The following is a 21,039-nucleotide window of genomic DNA, read 5'->3' as shown; positions in this document are numbered from 1 at the left end:
CCTGGCAGGCTCGGGGGACCATAGGGGATGCCAGGATTCGAACCACTGTCCTTCTATATGCAAGGCAAACACCTTACCTCCATGCTATCTTTCTGGCCCTTGTAAGCACATTTTTGTTGTTGTTGTTCTGAGAGGTTTCAATGCTGGAACATTTCTTCTGGCCTCAATTTAAAAGTCTGGTTGGGTGACAGGAGATCTACATGCTTGGGTCAGATCCAGATAGACCCAGATAGATAACAGGGGAGGCTCAACTCAGAAGTAATTACAGCTGGCCTTTCTCTTCTCCCAGCCCCTTTCATGTCACTGCCTACATTCTCGAAACTTTACCAAGGTTCTCTGGTTAAATTCAGATCTCGGCTCCACATCACTAATCATCAGGGAGATGCAAATCACAACAACTATGAGGTACCACCTCACACCTCAGAGATTGGCACACATTACAAAGAATGAGAACAAGCAGTGTTGGCGGGGATGTGGAGAGAAAGGAGCTCTTATCCACTGCTGGTGGGAATGCCATCTAGTTCAACCTTTATGGAAAGCAATATGGAGATTCCTCCAAAAACTGGAAATAGAGCTCCCATATGACCCAGCTATACTACTCCTAGGAATATACCCTAGGAACACAAAAATACAATACAAAAATCCCATCCTTACATTCATTGCAGCACTATTTACCATAGCAAGACTCTGGAAACAGTCAAGATACCCTTCAACAAATGAAATGGCTAAAGAAACCATGGTACATATACATAATGGAATCTTATGCAGCTGTCAGGAGAGATGAAGTCATGAAATTTTCATATATATGGATGTACATGGAATCTATTATGCTGAGTGAAATAAGTCAGAGAGAGAGAGAGAAAGATGCAGAATGGTCTCACTCATCTATTGGTTTTAAGAAAAATGAAAGACATTTTTGCAATAATAACTTTCAGACACAAAAGAGAAAAGAGCTGGAAGTTACAGCTCACCTCATGAAGCTCACCACAAACAGGGATGAGTTTAGTTAGAGAAATAACTACGTTTTGAACTATCCTAATAATGAGAATGTAGGAGGGAAATAGAAAGCCTGTCTAGAGTACAGGTGGGGGTTAGGTGGGGAGGAGGGAGATTTGGGACATTGGTGATGGGAATGTTGCACTGGTGATGGGTGGTGTTCTTTACATGACTGAAATCCAAACACAATCATGTATGAAATAAAGTTGTTTAAATAAAATTTAAAAAAAGAAGAATAAAATAAAGTTGGTTTAACATAAGAAAAAAATTCAGATCTTGGGGGATTATAAATATTTATCAGACCATTACCACCACACCATTTTAAGATAGTTTTTCTTCTAAGATTAAATCTTGGGAAGCCAGATAGTGTCTTTTCTTTAACAGAATTTCCCAGACTGCCTCTCTCATTGTGCTCCTTCAATTTGTTCTTCTGGGAGGTTTCCAAAGAAGAAAATGAGGCAGCAGTGGGAAAACCAGCCTTTTCTTCCTTCTTCCTTCAACTTTCCCCCAGACAGCTATCTCCTCCCTCCTGAACCCCATTTGTTTGCAGTATGCAATGCTGCTTTCTTCAGAGATGGGTGAAGAAAATGTATTTCCAAATTATTTTTTTGGGGGGCCACACCCATTTGATGCTCAGGGGTTACTCCTGGCTAAGCACCCAGAAATCGCCCCTGGCTTGGGGGACCATATGGGATGCCGGGGGATCGAACCACGGTCCTTTCCTTGGCTAGCACTTGCAAGGCAGACACCTTACCTCTAGCGCCACCTCGCCGGCCCCCCAAATTATTATTTTAATCTTTCACTTCCAGCTATTGAAAAACTTAAGTATTATGATTTTGCTAGTAACTCCTCACATTTACCCCAGAAACACACTATTATGGGCTTATTTCTGTTAGTTCCCTTGTATAAAAATATACTAAGAGTGGAAAAGTCAAGAATTTTCTCTTGGGATGAAGTGGTAGCACACTGATAGGGCATTTGCCTTACATGTGGCTGACCCAGGACAGATGATCCCTGGCATCCCATATGATCCCCAAAGCCAGGAGTGATTTCTGATTGCAGAGCCAGGAGTAACCTGAGTGCCACCGGGTGTGGCCCAAAAAGCAAAAACAAAAAAAAACAAAATAAAAAAAAATTTTTCTCTTGCTGAAAAAGGATGTCCAAAAAAGCTAAAAAAGAAGTTCCTTTCACAAACCAATATAGTGGGATAAATTTATCCCAATATTTTAAGACTCTTAAAAAACCAGCCAAAGGTAAGACAAAACTTTTAAAAGCGTGTATTTAAAAAACAATCCAGACTTTGTAAGAACACAAGGATTCTATGCTGCTTTCAGTCCAAAGCTGTTTTGTCTCCTCTTCTAGTTTATTTAATTTATTTTTTCTTCCTTACTCTGCATCTTCATACTCTGTAAACACATATTCCTGTGTTCTGAAACCTGCATTTTCATGTTTCACTTTAGCAAATCTTTTTTTTTTTTTTTTTTTTGGTTTTTCGGGCCACACCCATTTGATGCTCAGAGGTTACTCCTAGCTAAGCGCTCAGAAATTGCCCCTGGCTTGGGGGGACCATATGGGATGCCGGGGGATTGAATCGTGGTCCTCTTTTGGCTAGCGCTTACAAGGCTAGCTAGCACCTTACCTCTAGTGCCACCTCGCCGGCCCCTTAGCAAATCTTTTGGAGAGGATGACTGGGTTTTCAGCAAGGCCCTACTTAGATTCTAAGTTTAATTTTCTTGCTTTATTTTCTTTGTGTGATATTGTTCGAGATTTTTTTTTCTCCTTTTTTTTGGTCTATATTGCCAGACTAGCTTTTGACTCTCTTTTGCTCTTTGCTTCACAGGCAGTTGTTTGTATAATTAGCCAATATTATTTCAGTTTTTTTTTTTTTTGACTGTTTGGGTTTACTTGTGGCTCTGTGATTAGGGAGCACTTCTGCCATGTTCAGAGGACCATATATGGTACCAGGAGTTGATGTGCGGTCAGTGACTGCAAGACAAGTGCCTTAACCTCTGTATTTTCTCTTGAATCTCAACAAAATCCTGGCAAATAGGATCCAATGCCTCATCAAGAAGATCATACACCATGACTAAGTAGGTTTCATTCCAGGGATGCAAGGATGGTTTAACACATGTAAATCAATCAGCACAATACACCATATCAATAACAACAACAAAAATATGATCTCATCAAATGATACAGAGAAAGCATTTGATAAGGTCCAATTTATAATGAAAACACTCAACAAGATGAGAATGGAAGAAACTTTTCTCAATATCGTCTAGGCCATCTACTATAAGCCAATGGCAGATTTTATTCTCAATGGGGATAAACTTAAAACCTTTCCTCTAAAATATGGTACAAGACAAGTCTGCCCCTTTTCTTTTTTTCTTTCTTTTTTTTTTATTTTTCCCTACCCTTGGGCTCCTTTTTGAATATGACTGCCCCTTTGTGCCACTCCTATTCAACTTAGTACTGGAAGTACTTGCCATAGCAATTAGACAAGAAAAATATATTAAGGGTATCCAGATAGGAAAGGAATAAGTTAAGCTCTCACTGTTGGCAGATGACATGATACTTAGAAAACTCTAAAGACTCTGTCAAAAAGCTTCTAGAAACAATAGATTCATATGGCAAAGTGGCAGGCAGGCTACAAAATTAACACTCAAAAATCAATAGCCTTATTATACATCAATAATGACATAGAAGAAATGGACATTAAGAGAAAAACCCCATTCACGTTAGTGCCACACAAACTCAAATACCTTGGAGTCAACTCTTCTAGTTTAATGGCAAAAAAGTTCTTTTAGTGTGGGGATGACCATATATAAGATACCACAACTGATCATACAAGAGGCTGGCTATCAACATTGAGCAAGAGACCTTGTGTAAGCAGAAAATACAATCGTGAAATGATAAAAAAAAAAAAAAACCACCTAAAAAAGTCTTCAACTCACATGTACTTCCATCAGCAAAGAGTGTCATGGCAGGCTTGCCTTATGAGTAATGTTAAAGGAAGTCCTTCAGGCTGAGAAACAATCAGACCAGATAGTAACATCAACAAAATCCATATTGATCATGCGCAATAAAAACTACTGCTCCACAACTAATAACTTTGGTATGAGTATATTTATATCATCTACTCTCTTTATAAGGATCCATCTCTCTCCTATATATACTTATATTCATAAGTCATATTTATATACTTATGCACATATAACCTAGTGTACTCGTAGGAATACTCTTCAATAATAAATAAGAACATGACACCACTGTGTGTTAAAGCAAGGATAAACCTCAATAGTAGAATGCTAAGTGAAAAAGCTAGATTCTAAAGAACATATATGTGTGATTTATTAATTTAATATCTTGAAATATAAGATATTTGGTTCCTTATGAACAGGGGTGATAAAAACTATAAATTTCAATGGATATTATGAAAATTGGGGGATGAGGAGAATGTTCTAAAATGCATTTGTGGTGATGGTTGTACAGCTCTGTCGATTTATTAAACTGCATTTGAGTTACACTTCAAAGGATAAATTTTTATAAAATGTAAGTTATAACAGTACAGCTGTTTAAAAATAATCTTCCCATTATCAAGCAAGAAATTCTCACTGACTTTAAAATATCAACTTTACTGAAATATAATTCACATATCAAATACAATTATCACTATAAAGGAAACAATTCAATGGTTGAATGGGTTTTAGTCTATTTATAGAATAGACTTAACTATTTTCTTCAGCCAACTCTAGAGCTTTTCATCAGCTCTTACAAATGCCCTATAGCACAAGGAAACAGTCACTCCCCTTTTCCCCTATAACTACCCCAAACCCATAATATCACTAATCGATTTTTTGGACACTTTATATAGTGAGTAATATAATGTATAATGTACAATATAATGTCTGTTTTAACTGTATCCTTTTACTTAGCATGTTTTCTGTCCTTCATTCCCTTTGCTGAACAAATAGCATTCACTTGTATGGGTAGTTTACTTGTCCACTTTTCAGTAGACATGTATTTCTGTTGTTGTTTCTGCCTTTTTGCTAAGAACAGTTCTGCTTTGAACATCTATGTACAAGTTTTCACATTACATACATCTCTTATATGTACTTAGTAAAGAAATTTCTAGGTTATATGGTGACAATATGATTAACCTCAAGAAAATTTTTAATCAACAGCATTACAAACATTATATACTTTTGAGCTATGTATACTTTTGGAAAAGAAATATTATTTTGTTTTTAACTTCTTTTTTTCCTCCTTTTGTGCAAGACAGAACTCAGAGATACCAGTTTTGCCAAACAATTGAAGAAAACAGAAGAACAGTTGGTTTTAACTGTTTCTAAAGCTGGTGTTTAGATCCCATCTCAGAGATTCTGATGCAATTGGTTTGAGATGCCATCTGGCTAAAAAGTTTCTTCAAATGAGAGATCTGATATAATACAATGGATACTTGGATTGTCTTGCATTAGGCCAACTTGACTTTGATTTCCTGAACTACTTATGGTCCCCAAAGTTCACAAGGAATGATCCCTGAGTACAGGAGCCAGTAGTAATCCCTGAGCACTGCCAGGCATGGCCCCCAAACAACAACAACAACAACAATCCCCCCAGCTAAAGCTGACATGTGCCTCTATTTCAGGGCAGTGGTTTAGCTCATATCATCATTAACTGCAAGACCCTATTTGGTGTTTTGGAGGTACCATTCTTTTTTTTTTTTTTTTTTTTTGGTTTTTGGGTCACACCTGGTAGCACTCAGGGGTTACTCCTGGCTCTACGCTCAGAAATAACTCCTGGCAGGTTCGGGAGACCATATGGGATGCCTGGATTCAAACCAGTGACCTTCTGCACACAAGGCAAATGCTTTACCTCCATGCTATCTCTCTGGCCCCGAGGTACCATTCTTAGTTATCTGATAGTAGCTCTAGATGGAAATAAATTCACCAGATGATACTAATTGTGCTGGCCCACGGAAACATTCTAAAAACCTTTAAAATATCTCAGACTAGCAAGGAAGAACTAGCCTGAACACCTGAAAAAGTACTGTTGATTTTCTTTAATAAATTGCTTTCCTTCCTTTCAATATAACTTATGAGAACAACAACAACAACAACAACAACAACAACAACAAAAAAGCCTATGTGAATTGTATTACCAGGTTAGTCTAATGTCCTCACATATGTCTCTTGGACTAGTGTTTCAAGAGATATAAAAGTATACAACTTTACTAATTTCATATAAACTCACAAATGTAATTTAAACTCTCTCGCTTCTAGAAATATTTTCCAGTTGAAGGGTAGTTTGGAACACGCACTGTTTCTAAGAGAGTCTGTTTCTCAAGATGACTGGTGGGTACAATCCATAGTGTTCTATTTTGGCAATACTGCTGAGGCTAGAGAGATTATGATCCAAATTTAATAGGCAGTTCAGTTACTTTTCTCACGTAAGTTCCATAAATAGTAGTTGGTAACCCAAAGTTTACAATGCAATGCAAATCTACTTGGATTTGGACCATAGCAATAATTCTGAACAGTGTAGAGAGCTTTTTTAAACACTGCAAGAGAAATTAGTCATTTTTTTCTTCTCACTTCTCCTCTTCATAAACTAATACAAAATAAAGTTAAAGCACTCTAGGCCAGTGGTTTTTATTTTTTGACACCAGCAAACCAACATTGGTCCATGGATCAATGTTTGAAAGCTATTACTCTAATCTCTTGTCATTTAATTTTCATAAGAAGATCTCGCATGCTCATGATATCAACCTGAATAACTAACAGGGGTTGGACATTTGTTGGGTAAGGAATTAAACTTTCAAGTTCTAGCTCTAGCTGGTAAAGATTGCTTGCTATTGTTCATTTCTTGGAAACACTCATAGTACTAAAAGGGATTAGGAAATTAAGATGAAAAGCCACCAAGTAAAATCTGACAGGTAGGGGCTGGAAAGGTGGCCCAGTGGTAAGGAGTTTGCCTTGCAAGCAGCTGACCTAGGCCGGACAGCGGTTCCATCCCCCAGCATCCCTTATGGTCCCCTAAGCCAGAATTGATTTCTGAGTGCATAGCCAGGAATAACCCCTGAGCGTCACTGGGCGTGGCCAAAACACACAAACAAAAACAAATGAACAAACAAAAAACCTGACAGGTAGAGAGGAATGGAGCACACATGTACCTTATAAACTGGCTGAATAAAGCAGTCGTATTCCGGATGATTCGAGCAGCCTGGGACTCCTCACGCTGGCACCTTTGGAGTGTCAATCCATCATCCATGTGGCCTTCCTGATGGAGTATGACCTGCTCACAGAATAAGTAACACTGGATCACACCTTATTCTGCATCTGGACAGCAAATATATCATGTAACATTTCGCTCATTCCTTGCCCACCTTTCCAATACCATATTCCCCTTGGTTCACTTCAAAAATGGAACATTAAAAAGTAATTTTGCCCATAGTCCCTATTACCGACATGAATCATTCCTAAAACCTGATGTTTTGATGAAAACAAAATTTTATGTGCCACCATGGTGCAAGTTACAATAAATTCATTGAGCCTAGATGGCCAATTTGAAGGGGTGAAAATATACTTTATAATAGCTTTTTTTTTTCCCTCTTAAAATTTGCCCTTGGAAATGGTAAAAGTCACTTTGTTCCAAGTGTTTTTTCTCCAGAGATAAATTGAGGAAGAAGACTGACAAATTAAAGCAAAGTCCCTACTGGGACCAAGTTTAAACTTCTTGAACTCAAAGAGAATTATTTTGACTTGGACACTTGTGCAAGTGGGGAAGTAGATCAATGTGGGAGCTTGCTTCTGTGGACTGGTTATGTGAGAGTTTGAAAACATAGACTTTGATATCAGCAACCTGTGACATTTTCCCTGCTATTCCATTTCCCAGCCATGTTTCTTTGCCACCTTGGAAAGTTACTTATTGTCTTTGCTTCAACCTCATGACCAGCAAATGGATTTATCATAGAGGATTGTGCAGAACAGTGATTTTCAATCACTAGACTTGTGCCTGGCCATAAATATTTTCTGTTGGTCTGCAAAAGAAGTTGCTGCTTGGGGGCCAGAGAGATAGCATGGAAGTGGGGTGTTTGTCTTGCATGCAGAAGGATGGTAGTTTGAATCCCGGCATCCCATATGGTCCCCGAGCCTTCTAGGAGAGATTTCTGAGTGTAGAGCTAGGAGTAACCCCTGAGCACTGCTGGGTGTGACCCAACCCCCCCCCCCAAAAAAAAGTTGCTCCTTAATAACACAAGGTATGCCTGGAATATGTAGTGGTACTATTCTAAATATTGAAATATATGCATATATTCTTATTTGACCAGCTCACAAGTGGAAAACGGTTAACACCCTGGCAGATTAGATGATTTACTTCGAGTATTTCAGAACCAGTGATGCTCAGGTCTTACTCTTGGCTTTGTACTCAGGAATCACTCCTGGCAGGCTTAGGAGAGATATGAACTAGAGATATGAACTCAGTGAATTCTTAGTATGAGAGTATATTTATTTAAAGAATGTTTTTTATAATGGTCGGTATATCACTGATAAACATACATTGAGCTCATATTAGTTATATGTAACCTACACATACTTATCCATCACAAATTACACCATGATGCACTGTTGGGAGGTGGAAAATAGCTTTTGATACTGGAGATCAGTGTTTTTCTTTTAGTTTTATTTTTTTCCTTCAAAAGGGTCAAGTTGTGTAGATATTAAGTGAGCTGGTGCAAGCAGTTCTCAAATTCGGATTCAAGTTTCTTCCATGTTTTCTTCCTGATGTACAGGAAGAAAAACTATGTGTAGCCTCTGGGAAGAGGGATATATTGGTTATTCTATATCAAATAAAACAACTAACTCCACAGATTATCTTTGGGACAGTGCTACTAGGTGTCCTGTCCAGGACTCATTTTAGAAATAACTTTCTTCTTAATGTGAAAAATATCTAAATTATATTATTTGTCCCCACAAATGTATATCTTGATAATATGAATTCACAGAGGAAACTGAACACTGGTTAAAAAGTTTATGTTCATTTTTTATCAAAGTTTTATATCTCTTCTATGTATTTTGGTCTAATTATGTATTAGCAAAAATATCCTTAAAATTCACTAACCATTCTAAAAATGTTACTTTGTCATAATTTCCCAGATATTAGTCAATAATGACACATTGCTACTAGTACATCTTAGTGCATTTACATCCTGTTTGTCCTAAGTGCTTAATTGCTAAAATTTAAATGCTGTATTTTGAGGGCATATTTTTTAATCTCACTTTTAGAATTGTTTGCTGAGGAAGAGTTGGGTTCATCTAAGTTAGTCTGTATGCTATATTCTTTTTATGACATTTTATACATCTTTATAATTCTTTCTATTTTCTTTCTTTTTTTTTTTTTTTTGGTTTTTGGGCCACTCCCGGCACTGCTCAGGGGTGACTCCTGGCTGTCTGCTCAGAAATAGCTCCTGGCAGGCAGGGGGACCATATGGGACACCAGGATTCAAACCACCTTTGGTCCTGAATCGGCTAATTGCAAGGCAAACGCTGCTGTGCTATCTCTCCGGGCCCTCTTTCTCTTTTCTTGATATTTTCCTGGTATGCTTTGCTTTAAAGTCTATATGAAAGCCACCTATTATTTTATGGTCTGATCATAACCTCCTGATTTATAATAACCAGCATTCTGGAAAACTTTTCATTATTTCCAAGTTAGGATAATATACTGGAACCAGAGGGAACAATGAATTTTAGGATTTATTATCTGGGACCAGGTGCATGCTTAATAAGGTTTTTCCAAGGGGAGAAAACCCATAATGTCTTTGGAATGCCCTTTCTGTGTACCCCCCACAAAGGGAACACTATTTCTCTAATTGATTTCCTGGTTAATAAATGTGTGTATTCAAGGATCTCCCAATTTAGTGGGTGACAGACTGCTCCAATCATAATACAGTCTCTTGGAGGCAGTATTTATCAGAACATTGTCTCTCATCTTCCTACATGTTACATTCTGTTGGCTTGCTATCATGTAATTTGTTTTCCTACTGAGATTCTATCTACTTTTCATCTTCTGTAAATTTTGCAGTAACACAATTATCCATTTCAATGAAAGGAGCAATGATGTGCATAATTCAAAAAATGTATGCCAACAAAAAGTCTTTTCTTCTGGGATTTTTAAAGCATCGAATACATTCAACTACCTCCTGACAGATTTCCTATGCATTTAGTGGTCTGTATGTGTGTGAGTGTGTGTGTTAAATATGTGTAAAGGTAACCAAGTAATGCTGTGTAATCTATCAAATCTAATTCCAGAACAGTGATAACTGTGGGAAATAAACATCATATCATGCTCATCTGTTCTTAGAATCACTTTTATTGCTTGGTTGCTTCCACTTGAATAAAAACAATGCTGGAAAGCCATGCTAATGCCTCACCTTTCTTTTAAGGGGTCCAAGCCGGGATGTTTTGGCATCTTGTGCTTTGTAGGTCACCCAGAGACCACTGGCTATATGCTGGACGAAGCAGACAGAATCGCCATACTTGATTTCTGGAACTCCCATGCCTTCCATATCTCGCTTGTGAGTGGAATCTGATTTCTCCTTGATTTCCTAGTTCACAGAAAACAAAAATGTAGGTATGTATGGTTAAATAGAAACAATAAATAAAAATAATTGACCTATGCTTAATTTGTAACCCTGGAAATTGATGACTAAAATCATCACCGAGTACCTGCTCAAGCCGGAATTTCAGAACCATGTGCTCCCCGTATTTGTCATTAAATGTAAAATCAACAAAATTTAAGTTTCTGCTACTGCAGGGATTATTTAAATTTATGAAAAAAGAGACAGCTTATAGGCACTCTCTTTAGTTTGTATTGCTATGTCTCTATTTTTTTTTTATGAATTCCTTATTCTGACTTAGAAATCTCAATAATCTTTACTAGCCAGGTATATTCTAGCTTTTTCTATCTTTCACAATTTTAAGTTACCTTACATAGATACTTTGAACTCAGGGAATTTAAATCTATCTTCAAACATATAACCCTGATGGAAGTCAGCAGTAAAAGCAAGCTCTTTGAGCAGGAAGGTGCTGCTCTATCTTAATTTTAATGCATTGGTGTAGGGGTCTCTTTATGGCTTTCTGGACCATGTACACAAGGCAGAAGATTTTATTCTTTATTTGTCATTGCTTCACAAAGTCTACTCTCTAGTCTGAATACATGGCATTAGGCATCAAAAAGGCACTTACCATCAACATGAGCTCCCATAAGACTGAGTTAGGAATTAGACTGCTCTGTCTGCTAAGTGGGTGGCCTCACTTCAATAATTCAAGTGCCTGGATGTTTCTACTTTATATCCATTTCTTCTCCATATTTTGTATTAAATTGATCATATATAAAAGATACTAGCTAGGTAGCATTAGAGATGTTTTTTACAGGTTAAAAATGTAGAGCACTGCTCCTTCTGTAGGTTCCAACTTTCCTCTTGTGTTTCATGATAGAATAGCACCTACACCTGTCTTAAGACCTTGCCATGCAAAGGATGGGGTTCTAAGTTCTTTCCCTCATTAGCTCTTCATGGTAATCTATGCTGAAGATACAAAGAGTATTGCAATTTTATAGAAGATAATAAGAAATGGAGGAGAAATAAGTTATTTTCCCAAGGTCATTCAGGAAATAGTGAAAAGTCAACATTTAAATCAGGAAGTGCAACTGAAGACCACTTACTTTTCACCACTTCGAATTTCTACTTATCCTTCAATACCAAACCCAGATATGATCTTTCCTAGGACCACAGAGTCAATTCCCATCCCTTTAGGACATATTTATTCCTCTACTGAGCATTTTGTACTTTACGATAAAGTGTATTTGTTTATGTAACTTCACCATACTATAAAAGAATCAAGGCTATAGACCAGGTTGAAATAAATTTTGCAGGCAGCACCATTATATAATACAAATATATTGAAGGGATAAATAAACATAAAGGTTTTTTATTTAAAATGCATTTTCATTTAATCGCTTATTTCCTTTAAACCTAAATAAAATAAAAATTATTATTTCCACATTCACATTTCCACAGGCTCATTTGTCAACATTAATATTAATAAGGGAACAATGTTAATATTTGAAAAGAAAATGCTTGTTTTAAATGGTTTGAAACAATGGTAGTATTAACTGTGACATTTCTCAAAGTGAACATTTCCAAAGGAATATATTTCTGATTTAAGAAATGAAAATAATTGAAAAAATAATTTGATATAGTACAATTTCCTTACAGGTAGAGGTAAAAAGGCATTTTTTCTAAGAAAAAGTGAATGGATACTTAATTTTTATTACAAAGCTAGATCCTTAGACACTCAGGCCAGTAAACTAGGGCTTAAAATGTCATAAATTTTTACCTCTAGTCTTTTACTATTAGCATCAATGCAGCTAAATAAAAATACACATTTTAAATGTTAAACATACATAATTAACTAATTGCTAAGAATTCTCAGTTAAAATAATGCATGTTTCCAAATTATCAATGACTTGGCCATTTATTTTCTCATTTAATTTATTTAGATACAACTTTGCCCCCTCACAAAATAAATACTACATGGTCATTGTGTACAAAATGTCGTCTCTGTCTTCCTTTCCCTTCATTCCCTCCCTGCCCTCACACACACCAGCATCAAATCCCAAAGTTCTGTAAATGTAACTGTAATAGCTGTTTCTAAGAAGAGAAAAAGAGGAGTAACAACAAAGCCCCAAACTAGAAACAAAACAATACTAAAGCCAGTTCAACCCAGATTTACAGGGCTTCTATAAAGAAGTTTGAATTGGCTGAGAGTAGACTGAAAATCTGACTTTTATTGCCCTCTCTGTTTTCATGGGATTATGGCCCTGATATCACTCTACTGCTAGTAAAGGAATTTTCCTAAAGGGAGGAGTGACTCCAATTATTCTTTTTCATTAGCTCTTCTAGTGTCCAGTATACCACTCTAATTTCTAAAGTTTTCATATAGTGTTTGCTCAAACCTAACTGAGCTATGTTTCTTGGAACCTTTCATTTCTGGTCCTTCTTGGCATTATATTTTCTGGTTGAAACTCCCCTGCCTTCTCTCTATATCACCTATGATGCCTTTCCCTTTTCCAGGTTTGCATTTTTTTCTGAAGTCCTGGTACCCTCTTTTCCCTCTCTTAAGATTCTTAGAAACGTCTTCAATACAAATCCTTTGCTAACACAACTTTTCAGCCCTGCCAGGTTGCAGACTTCCAAGACCAAGGTTGGAAATTGTTTATTTCTATACACCATATACTACTCTGCTTCAAACACGTTTCAATATTTTTTATTGAGTTTTTAACTTTATTGGTTCCTGGGCATCAATATATGTCTCTGTTTCTCTGCACCAATCTTCCAAGTTAGTGGATGAACTAATTATTAAGAAGGAACAAGATACTTGAATTGTGATGTATTGGAGTGATAGTATTTCTTGTCTCAAATGAGTACTCATTGAGGGAATGCCCAATACCACATCATAGTTGACACGTTAAAATTGGTTTGGATAATTAAATGGCTACTCTACATTGCTTTAAGACAGGCCTAGTATTTTTACAAGAACAAGGAAGGGAAATGAAGCGAGAGTTTTTCTACTACCCACTTTGAGTTGAATATTTTGTCAAGCACTTACAGTGACATGATTTGAATTTTCCAACTAGTCACAAAGTGATAGATAGTTTACATAATACTTTAAAGTGTCATAGTCCTACTGCTATGTTTTCCCTACATTATAAATGTTAAAGTCAAAGATTATAGAATATAGGCAATTTCAAAGTTAATTTATAATTTGAATATTACTTTTAAATGCCTGTCATTATGAATAGTTTAGTCCAATACTCCAGTACGAACTGCAAACAATATATTAATCATTTAAAGGATACTATAAAAATCTGAAAATAAGTTATATTTTTGATGAAAAATTATTTATATAAGAATTAAAACTAATAGTAACAAGGTGATGTAATATATATATATATATATATGGTGAAAATCGGAGTTTGTGAGAAAGAATAACTGACTCAAGGGATGTAGGGATGATTTTATGCAAGAATAAAAATAGGTATCAGCTTATTTTGATGGAAGGAGATAGAAAGAGACGATGGAACATAACAATGGAAGAGGATAGATGACATCTATAGATCTATATGTTTACCTATAGATAGATGGGAATATTAGCAGGGAGTGATAAGGAAAGTACAAATCCAAAAAGGGACTTGAACAACAATGATTCTAAACTTCATCCCAGTTGTTCAGGTTTCTCAATTCAGAGAGTTCAAAGACTTTATCAGAGACAGCCTGGGAAAAGAGGGTTTTGACATGTTCTAGACTGTCTTCAAGGAGTCAAAGGAACATTAGAATAATGTAACATGAACTGAGTTCCTAGAGCAAAAAGCAAACTATACCAATTGCTTAAACTCTTAAAATGAAGAATTTTGTTTGTTTCTGGATGACAGCTAGTGGTACTCACTCCATTGTTACTTTAGAGTCCATTTGTGGTGACAGGAATCAGACTAGAATTGGTTACATGCAAGGAAACCACCTTCCCCACAGTACTATCCTCTGGTCCAAGGATTTTGATTTTTTTAAATAAAAAAATAATAGAATTACGTTTGAAACACCTATTAAGAAAGGCGAGGGAGGTGATGAAAAGAAGCTCTCCATCTTTCTCATTTTATTATCATACTGTCACCTTGAAGTTGGCAACATAAATTTATATTTATGTACTAGTAAAAATACCCAGGTCATCTTCCCGGTTTTATTTAAACCTATAACAACCATCAAAAAGCACACTTAACCCCATATTTTTCAAAAAGAGACATTAAAACTGGGCAAGAAAAGGCAGATTTGGACATTTGTTTAAATGTCCATGGTTTTCTTTGAGTACTTCTATTTTTGGTCTACCTGGATTTGGGAAGAGATTCATTTAAATTTTAAAATGACTTCATAGCTTTTATTTTAAATAAAACTTCAAAAAGTTGTGTTGCTCATTAGATGTTTGAAGCAAAGCAATAGGTTTTTTTTTTTTTCTCATTTTTGTACTCATTTCCCCCACTTCTTGTTTCTCAAATGAGAACTTGGTGAGGAAACAGAAAAAGAAATGAACTGATACAAGCAACATAATTTCAGCACTGACATTTTCATAATGAATGCACCAAGAGCCCAGCTACCATCATTGTGTTTTGAGCAGCCAGGGTCCCTAAGGTTAAATTTACATGTGGATGCAGTCAATAAACATGCTTTACACACAGGTCAGAGAGATCTATGGGTCTGTTCTGAGACATTATGAAAGTCACATCTAGCCAACAGTACAGTATATTTGACACATACCAGGTAAATGTTGACTAAATTAAATGCAGTAATTCTGTATATTGAGGAAAACATCAAAATAGTGATACCTATTTCATTCTGCATAAACATGGACAAATATGAGGTTCTATGTCACTCAGGGTTTGTGAAATGATAATTAAAAAATAGCTCAAGAGAGCCAGGGTGATAATACAGTGGGAGGGCACTTGTCAAATATGTGGCTGACTGGGTTCAGAACTTGACAATCTCATATGGTCCCCCTGAGCTCACCATGTGTAACCCCTGAACACCAATGGATATGTTCTCCCCATCCCCCCAAAATTATAAAAGGATATGTGACAAAGTTTACACTACTATTATTAATTCTTCATTCTGTGAAAGGAATAAACTGACACTGAGATATGACATCTAAATAGACAGTTTTGCCACACCAGAGAAATTATTAAATACTATTATCTGGCAATTCTTAGAGAATGGCCTTGTAATGTCAAGACTATGGGAAAATAATGTGAAATCAAGTGCATAGAAATTTGACTTAGATGTTCAAAATAATGAATCCATCTCATCAAATGTTTCCAGGAATAGTGATGTGATCCAAACTGATGACATAATTGATGGCAGAATACATCTATGAAGATATGGAAAGTAATATTAAAATTTAATGGATCTTACTTTGTATTTGATGTATGACCACAATTTGTAGATACTTTGAGCAGGAAAATTTTTAATTAAATACATGCTCTACACTTTTCTAGATGCAGGGGTATAATAAAGGAGAGGGAAAAGTATGACCCTTCAGGGGTCCTTCAGGGGCTTCTGCTTGAATGAGTGATGTAACAGAAGCATGGACAAAGGCCTTCTGGACCACAACAAATGAGACTTTTCCTAAAAAGCATTCAATTGTTCTTTAAGGTAACCTTATTAAATGAATGATAGTAGAAGAGAGAGAAGGGTAGTTACAGTTTAGAACTTAAGAATTGTATGACAATCTTCAAAGGAGGTGTAACAAGATTAAGAATGATATCCACTGATAGAATTTATGTACACCACTCTTCACCGGTGCAATGTCTGCAGTTTCCCTCCCAACCATCCCACTCATACATGCCTCTTTCTCTGCTTTTTGACACTGTGGTTTACACTATTGTTAATGAAGGGGTAATATGCCTATTACTTTATCCCTTTCAGCACCCAGTTCTTGTCTAACATGATCAGTTCCAACTATCATTGTCATCGTAGACCCTATTCTACTCTAACTGCACTCACTGCTCTTTGTGGCAAGCTTTCAATCATAGACTGGTCATCCTGGCCTTCATCTCTACTGTCGCTGAATATGATTACCATAATATATTCTATTTTTCTTATATCTCACAAATGAGTGAGATTATTCTATGTAATCCTTCTCCTCTGACTTACTCAGCCTAATCATCTCCATATCCATTCATGTATAAATGAATTTCATGAATTCATTTTTTCTAATAGCTGTGTAGCATTCCATTATATACATATACGACAGTTTCTTTAGCCATTCATTTGTACTCGAGCACTCAGGCAATTGTTTCCAGGTTCTGGCTATTGTAAATAGTGCTACAACAGAGGAATGGAGAGGGCTTTTATGCATGGTGTTTTTGGTTCCTGGAATATAACCTTAGGAGTGATATTGCTGGATCGTATGAAAGCTCAATTTTTAGTTTTTGAGGAACATTTATACTGTTTTCCAGAAAGGCTGGACTAGGCAGCATTCCCACCATCAGTGAATTAGAGTTGACTTCTTAAGTTTTTAAGATGTACCTATAGCCTCTATGACACATGCTGCTGACTAGATGTTTGAAGCATAGGTTATAGGTTTCTACTCCCTTCTTTACTGATTTTCTCTACTTCCTGTTCCTCAAATGAGAACTTAGTAAGGAAACAGAACAAGAGATAGACTGGCACAAACAACGTAAGTTCAGTACTGATATTTTGTATAGGGAGATGTACCTTTAGCCAGCTGCCGTCTTGTTTTCAGGTGCCAGGGGTGAGGTGAAATTTACATGAGGATACCAGAACCCAGGTTCATCATCATTAATGTTAAAGACTAATGCAACCCAACGGAAGCATGGAGCAAAAAGTTGTCCACTAACAAGAGATGTGCCCAAACGAAAGCAATGTCCTCTAGAAAGAGATGAGCAGATAAGTATCTTTACCCAAACACACTCATTAAGTACAGAGGATACACCAAACAAACATGTTTTTCCACCTCCCAGTTTTGCCCAAGTACCATAACTCCTTTGCTACCATCCAGATCCTGAAACACTAACCTCAAATTACCAGTCTATTATCTGCTCTATTGAATGATAACAGACCAAATCAGATGATCCGTGTCCTCATACTGCTGGAAAATATAGTCATCTATCTCTCTGCTGGGAAAGAACATTTTTTTCCCAAGAGAGGGGAAGAATGCCAGAGAATCCATCAGATGATGGACCACACCAACAAAACAATATACTTACTCTGGAGGAATCAGGAGACTCAGGGAAATCAAGGCATCTCCAAGCTCTTGTCCCAAAAGCTCACTTTATTTGTGCATGGTAGAAGTGCTGTCCCATACTTACATTCTTTCTTTATTTGTGTAGTTTCACACTTAAAACACCACATTCCCTATTCATGCAACATCCCAAGGAAGCCCCTGTCCTCCTCTGGAGCACAGCCAAGTAATTTCAGTCCCTTTTAAATGAAAATGAATCTATCGGTGCTGGATTCTACCACAGTTCAAGTTATTTAAAATATCTAACATAGTGACTCAGAATCTAGAGCAACAGTACAGTGAGTAGAGCATTTGCCTTGTACAGGGATAACCTGGGTTTGACTCCTGGCACCCCATAAGATGCCCTAAGCCCCCTAGGAGTTATCCCTGAGTGCAGAGCCAGGAATAAGCCCTGATCACCACTGGGTAGAGCTCCAAGACAAACAAACAAGACAAACTGTCATCCTTAGCCATTAACCTGGTCATTAGCTGTGACAGATAATGCCTTGTTGTTGTGTATGTAAACATTTTATGGGATTATTATGTTACTGACCCTACCCTGATCGGTGATTATGCCCTACCCTAGGGTGTGATCTGGCATTCTGACCCCACCCTAGGGTAGTACCTGATTCTTCTTCCACCATTGGGTGATATCTGAACCCACCATTGGGTAGTATCTGAACCTGATTCTGGGGGATAAAAACAAGGGTCTGTGGAAGACGAGGGGCTTTTGGCAGGAACTGATGCTGAGTCTTTGGACTTCAGTCTTGTCCACCAAATAAAGCTAATATTTCCATAAGCCTGACTGTCTGCAAGCTGTTTACCTGCCGTTTCACCTCAGAACCATTGGCTGGACAGGGTGGCAGAGGCGTGCTCAGAGCTGGAGGGGAAAGACCTCATCCTTCATCCCTCCATCAGTCAACCTTTTCAGGGGCTGATGTGCAACATAATGGCACCCGAACAGGGACCTGAACCCTGGACCCTCAGATAACTGTAAGTGAAATACTTCATTGGAAATTTCCTCTGCTGACCATTAAATGGTTTCTGTGGTTAGTCATGTGGATTCTGCCACCTTTTTGCTTATGCATTGGTTCTCTAGTATACAAGTGGATTATTCCATTTTGTTTAAAACTAATTGGTTTTGATCTAAAGACAATCACTGCAGTTGGATGATTGTGGTCTATATTTCAGATGAAAATTGCATTGTCTCCAGCCGTCATAGTTTGTGGAATTTCTGTGTTGGCTCACATTGTTACTGTGAGCATAGTTATTGGCTGGTATTTAGGAAATAGAAAGTGTAGAAATGGTGAGGCCAAAACCAGTATGGATAATAAGGAAATCTTTTCGACGAAAATTCAGACCAAGGTGCAGGCTGATGAATCCAGCCCCACCATCAACAATATAGAAATTTTTGCTGGAAGAAAAACAACTCAGAAAGTTAAGCCTGATTCTAACGAATTGCATGACAGTAGTGACTCAGACAATGATCAACCTGCAGTGCTAACTCCACAAGGGAGGCCTCGTTCTATTCACAAAATTGAATCCCACAACAGTGCAGATTCAGACAATGAACCACACGCATGGTCTCAGAGCTCTATTCAGAGTAATTTTGCTAATCTGGCCTCATCCCCTTTACAAGGGGTAAATGTTTCTAACTATGTACCCTATCAGATGGAAGAATTAGATCGGTTTAAAAAAACCATGTAAAGAGTATGGCCCAAAATTGCCATACAGTGTGGAGTTACTAAGACTTTGGAGTCATATTCTTTACATGCTTTTTTAAACCAATCTAATTGTTGCAAGTCAACCCCTAAAAAGGTTGACTGATGGAGGGATGGAGGATGAGGTCTTTCCCCTCCAGCTCGGAGCGTCTGCCACCCTGTCCAGCCAATGGTTCTGAGGTGAAATGGCGGGTAAACAGCTTGCAGACAGTCAGGCTTGTGGAAATATTAGCTTTATTCAGTGGACAAGACTGAAGTCCAAAAGTTTCAGCCTCAGTTCCAGCCAAAAAGCCCCTCGCCTTCTACAGACCCCTGTTTTTATCCCCCAGAATCAGGTACCACCCAATGGTGGGATCAGATACCACCCAATGGTGGTGGCAGAATCAGGTACTACCCTAGCGTGGGGTCAGAATGCCAGGTCACACCCTAGGGTAGGGCACAATCACTGATCAGGGTAGGGTCAGTAGCATAATAATCCCATAAAATGTTTACATACACAACACCTCTTCTCACCTTTTTCATACTTGCTCTGAACCTTGAATCATTCTTGAAGGATTGTGGCCTTGTTTCACTCAGGCTCCTGATATTTCTTCTCCATTCTTTCAGCTAATAGTCTTACCCTAAATCTACTTTCTGGGGTCCAAATTAGTTTAACTACATAAATATATGCTTGAATTTTAAAATCACTCTATATCAGAACTCTTCAAATCAGAAGTAAGGGTCACATAAAGCAGAAATCAGAACATATCCAAGGAGCCAAAAACCTCAGTAATCAGTTGGATATCTACAGAAACTTAGAAAGATACAGGGCTGAAACTCTATTTTTAATGCCTGGTTTTTGTTTGTTTGTTTGGATTTTTTGGCTTTTATTTTTGAAGTATTTAGGCACCATATATATATATTTTATATATATATATTGTATATATATATATATTTCATGTTTGAAACAGATGTGGGAAAAGCTTAACTCGGATAAACAGCAACTTATAGGGTAAGCTCTACAGTTTGCTAAGAGGTTTTCTCTCTGAAGAGAAAAACAGGAGCACAAAAAGAGAAGAGCCTCCTCTTCAAGGTAGGTTAATCCTGAAAGACTGTCCTAGGATTCATTAGAAAGCAGTGATGCTCCACAGGAAATGCAGCTGTCGGCTTCACACCAAAGTCTGACATGAGCAGAATCATCTATAACCCTTTGCTGAAATCGTGTTGAGAACACAAATCAAGATCTATTTCTGGAAGCGAATTACAAAGAATGAAACTAGGCATGAAGTTCCCCAAGGAGATAGCAGTCTTTGGTCCTAGGAGGATCCCACTCCCTGAGAACAATACAAATGTCTGGACTGAGCCATTCTCATGCTTGATACTCTTTCCAGAAGCATAAAGTGACAATATCTGTCTGTCAGAAGTTAGGTCAGCAGGCAGGGCTGACCAGTTAAACAGATCTAGCTCTGAATCAGACCGAGTCAAAGTCTGGCTTGAGC

The 21,039-nt window shown here is 37.3% G+C and overlaps 1 protein-coding gene across 1 annotated transcript in view; it reads right to left on the bottom strand.

The window, feature by feature from the left end:
• Positions 1–21,039, bottom strand: part of RYR3 (ryanodine receptor 3) — a 473,873-nt gene that overhangs the window by 320,995 nt on the left and 131,839 nt on the right. The window contains exons 12-13 of the mRNA XM_049790221.1: positions 10,424–10,597; positions 7,169–7,290 (exon numbers count right to left, since the gene is read on the bottom strand). Of these exons, the coding sequence (XP_049646178.1) occupies positions 7,169–7,290; positions 10,424–10,597 (296 nt within the window). The remainder of the gene's footprint in view (positions 1–7,168; positions 7,291–10,423; positions 10,598–21,039) is intronic.

This window comes from Suncus etruscus, chromosome 16, assembly GCF_024139225.1.
Source record: "Suncus etruscus isolate mSunEtr1 chromosome 16, mSunEtr1.pri.cur, whole genome shotgun sequence".
In the NCBI taxonomy this organism is placed as follows: domain Eukaryota; kingdom Metazoa; phylum Chordata; class Mammalia; order Eulipotyphla; family Soricidae; genus Suncus; species Suncus etruscus.
The sequence above is the reverse complement of the archived record's forward strand: the minus strand, read 5'-3'. Positions and strand labels throughout refer to the sequence as shown.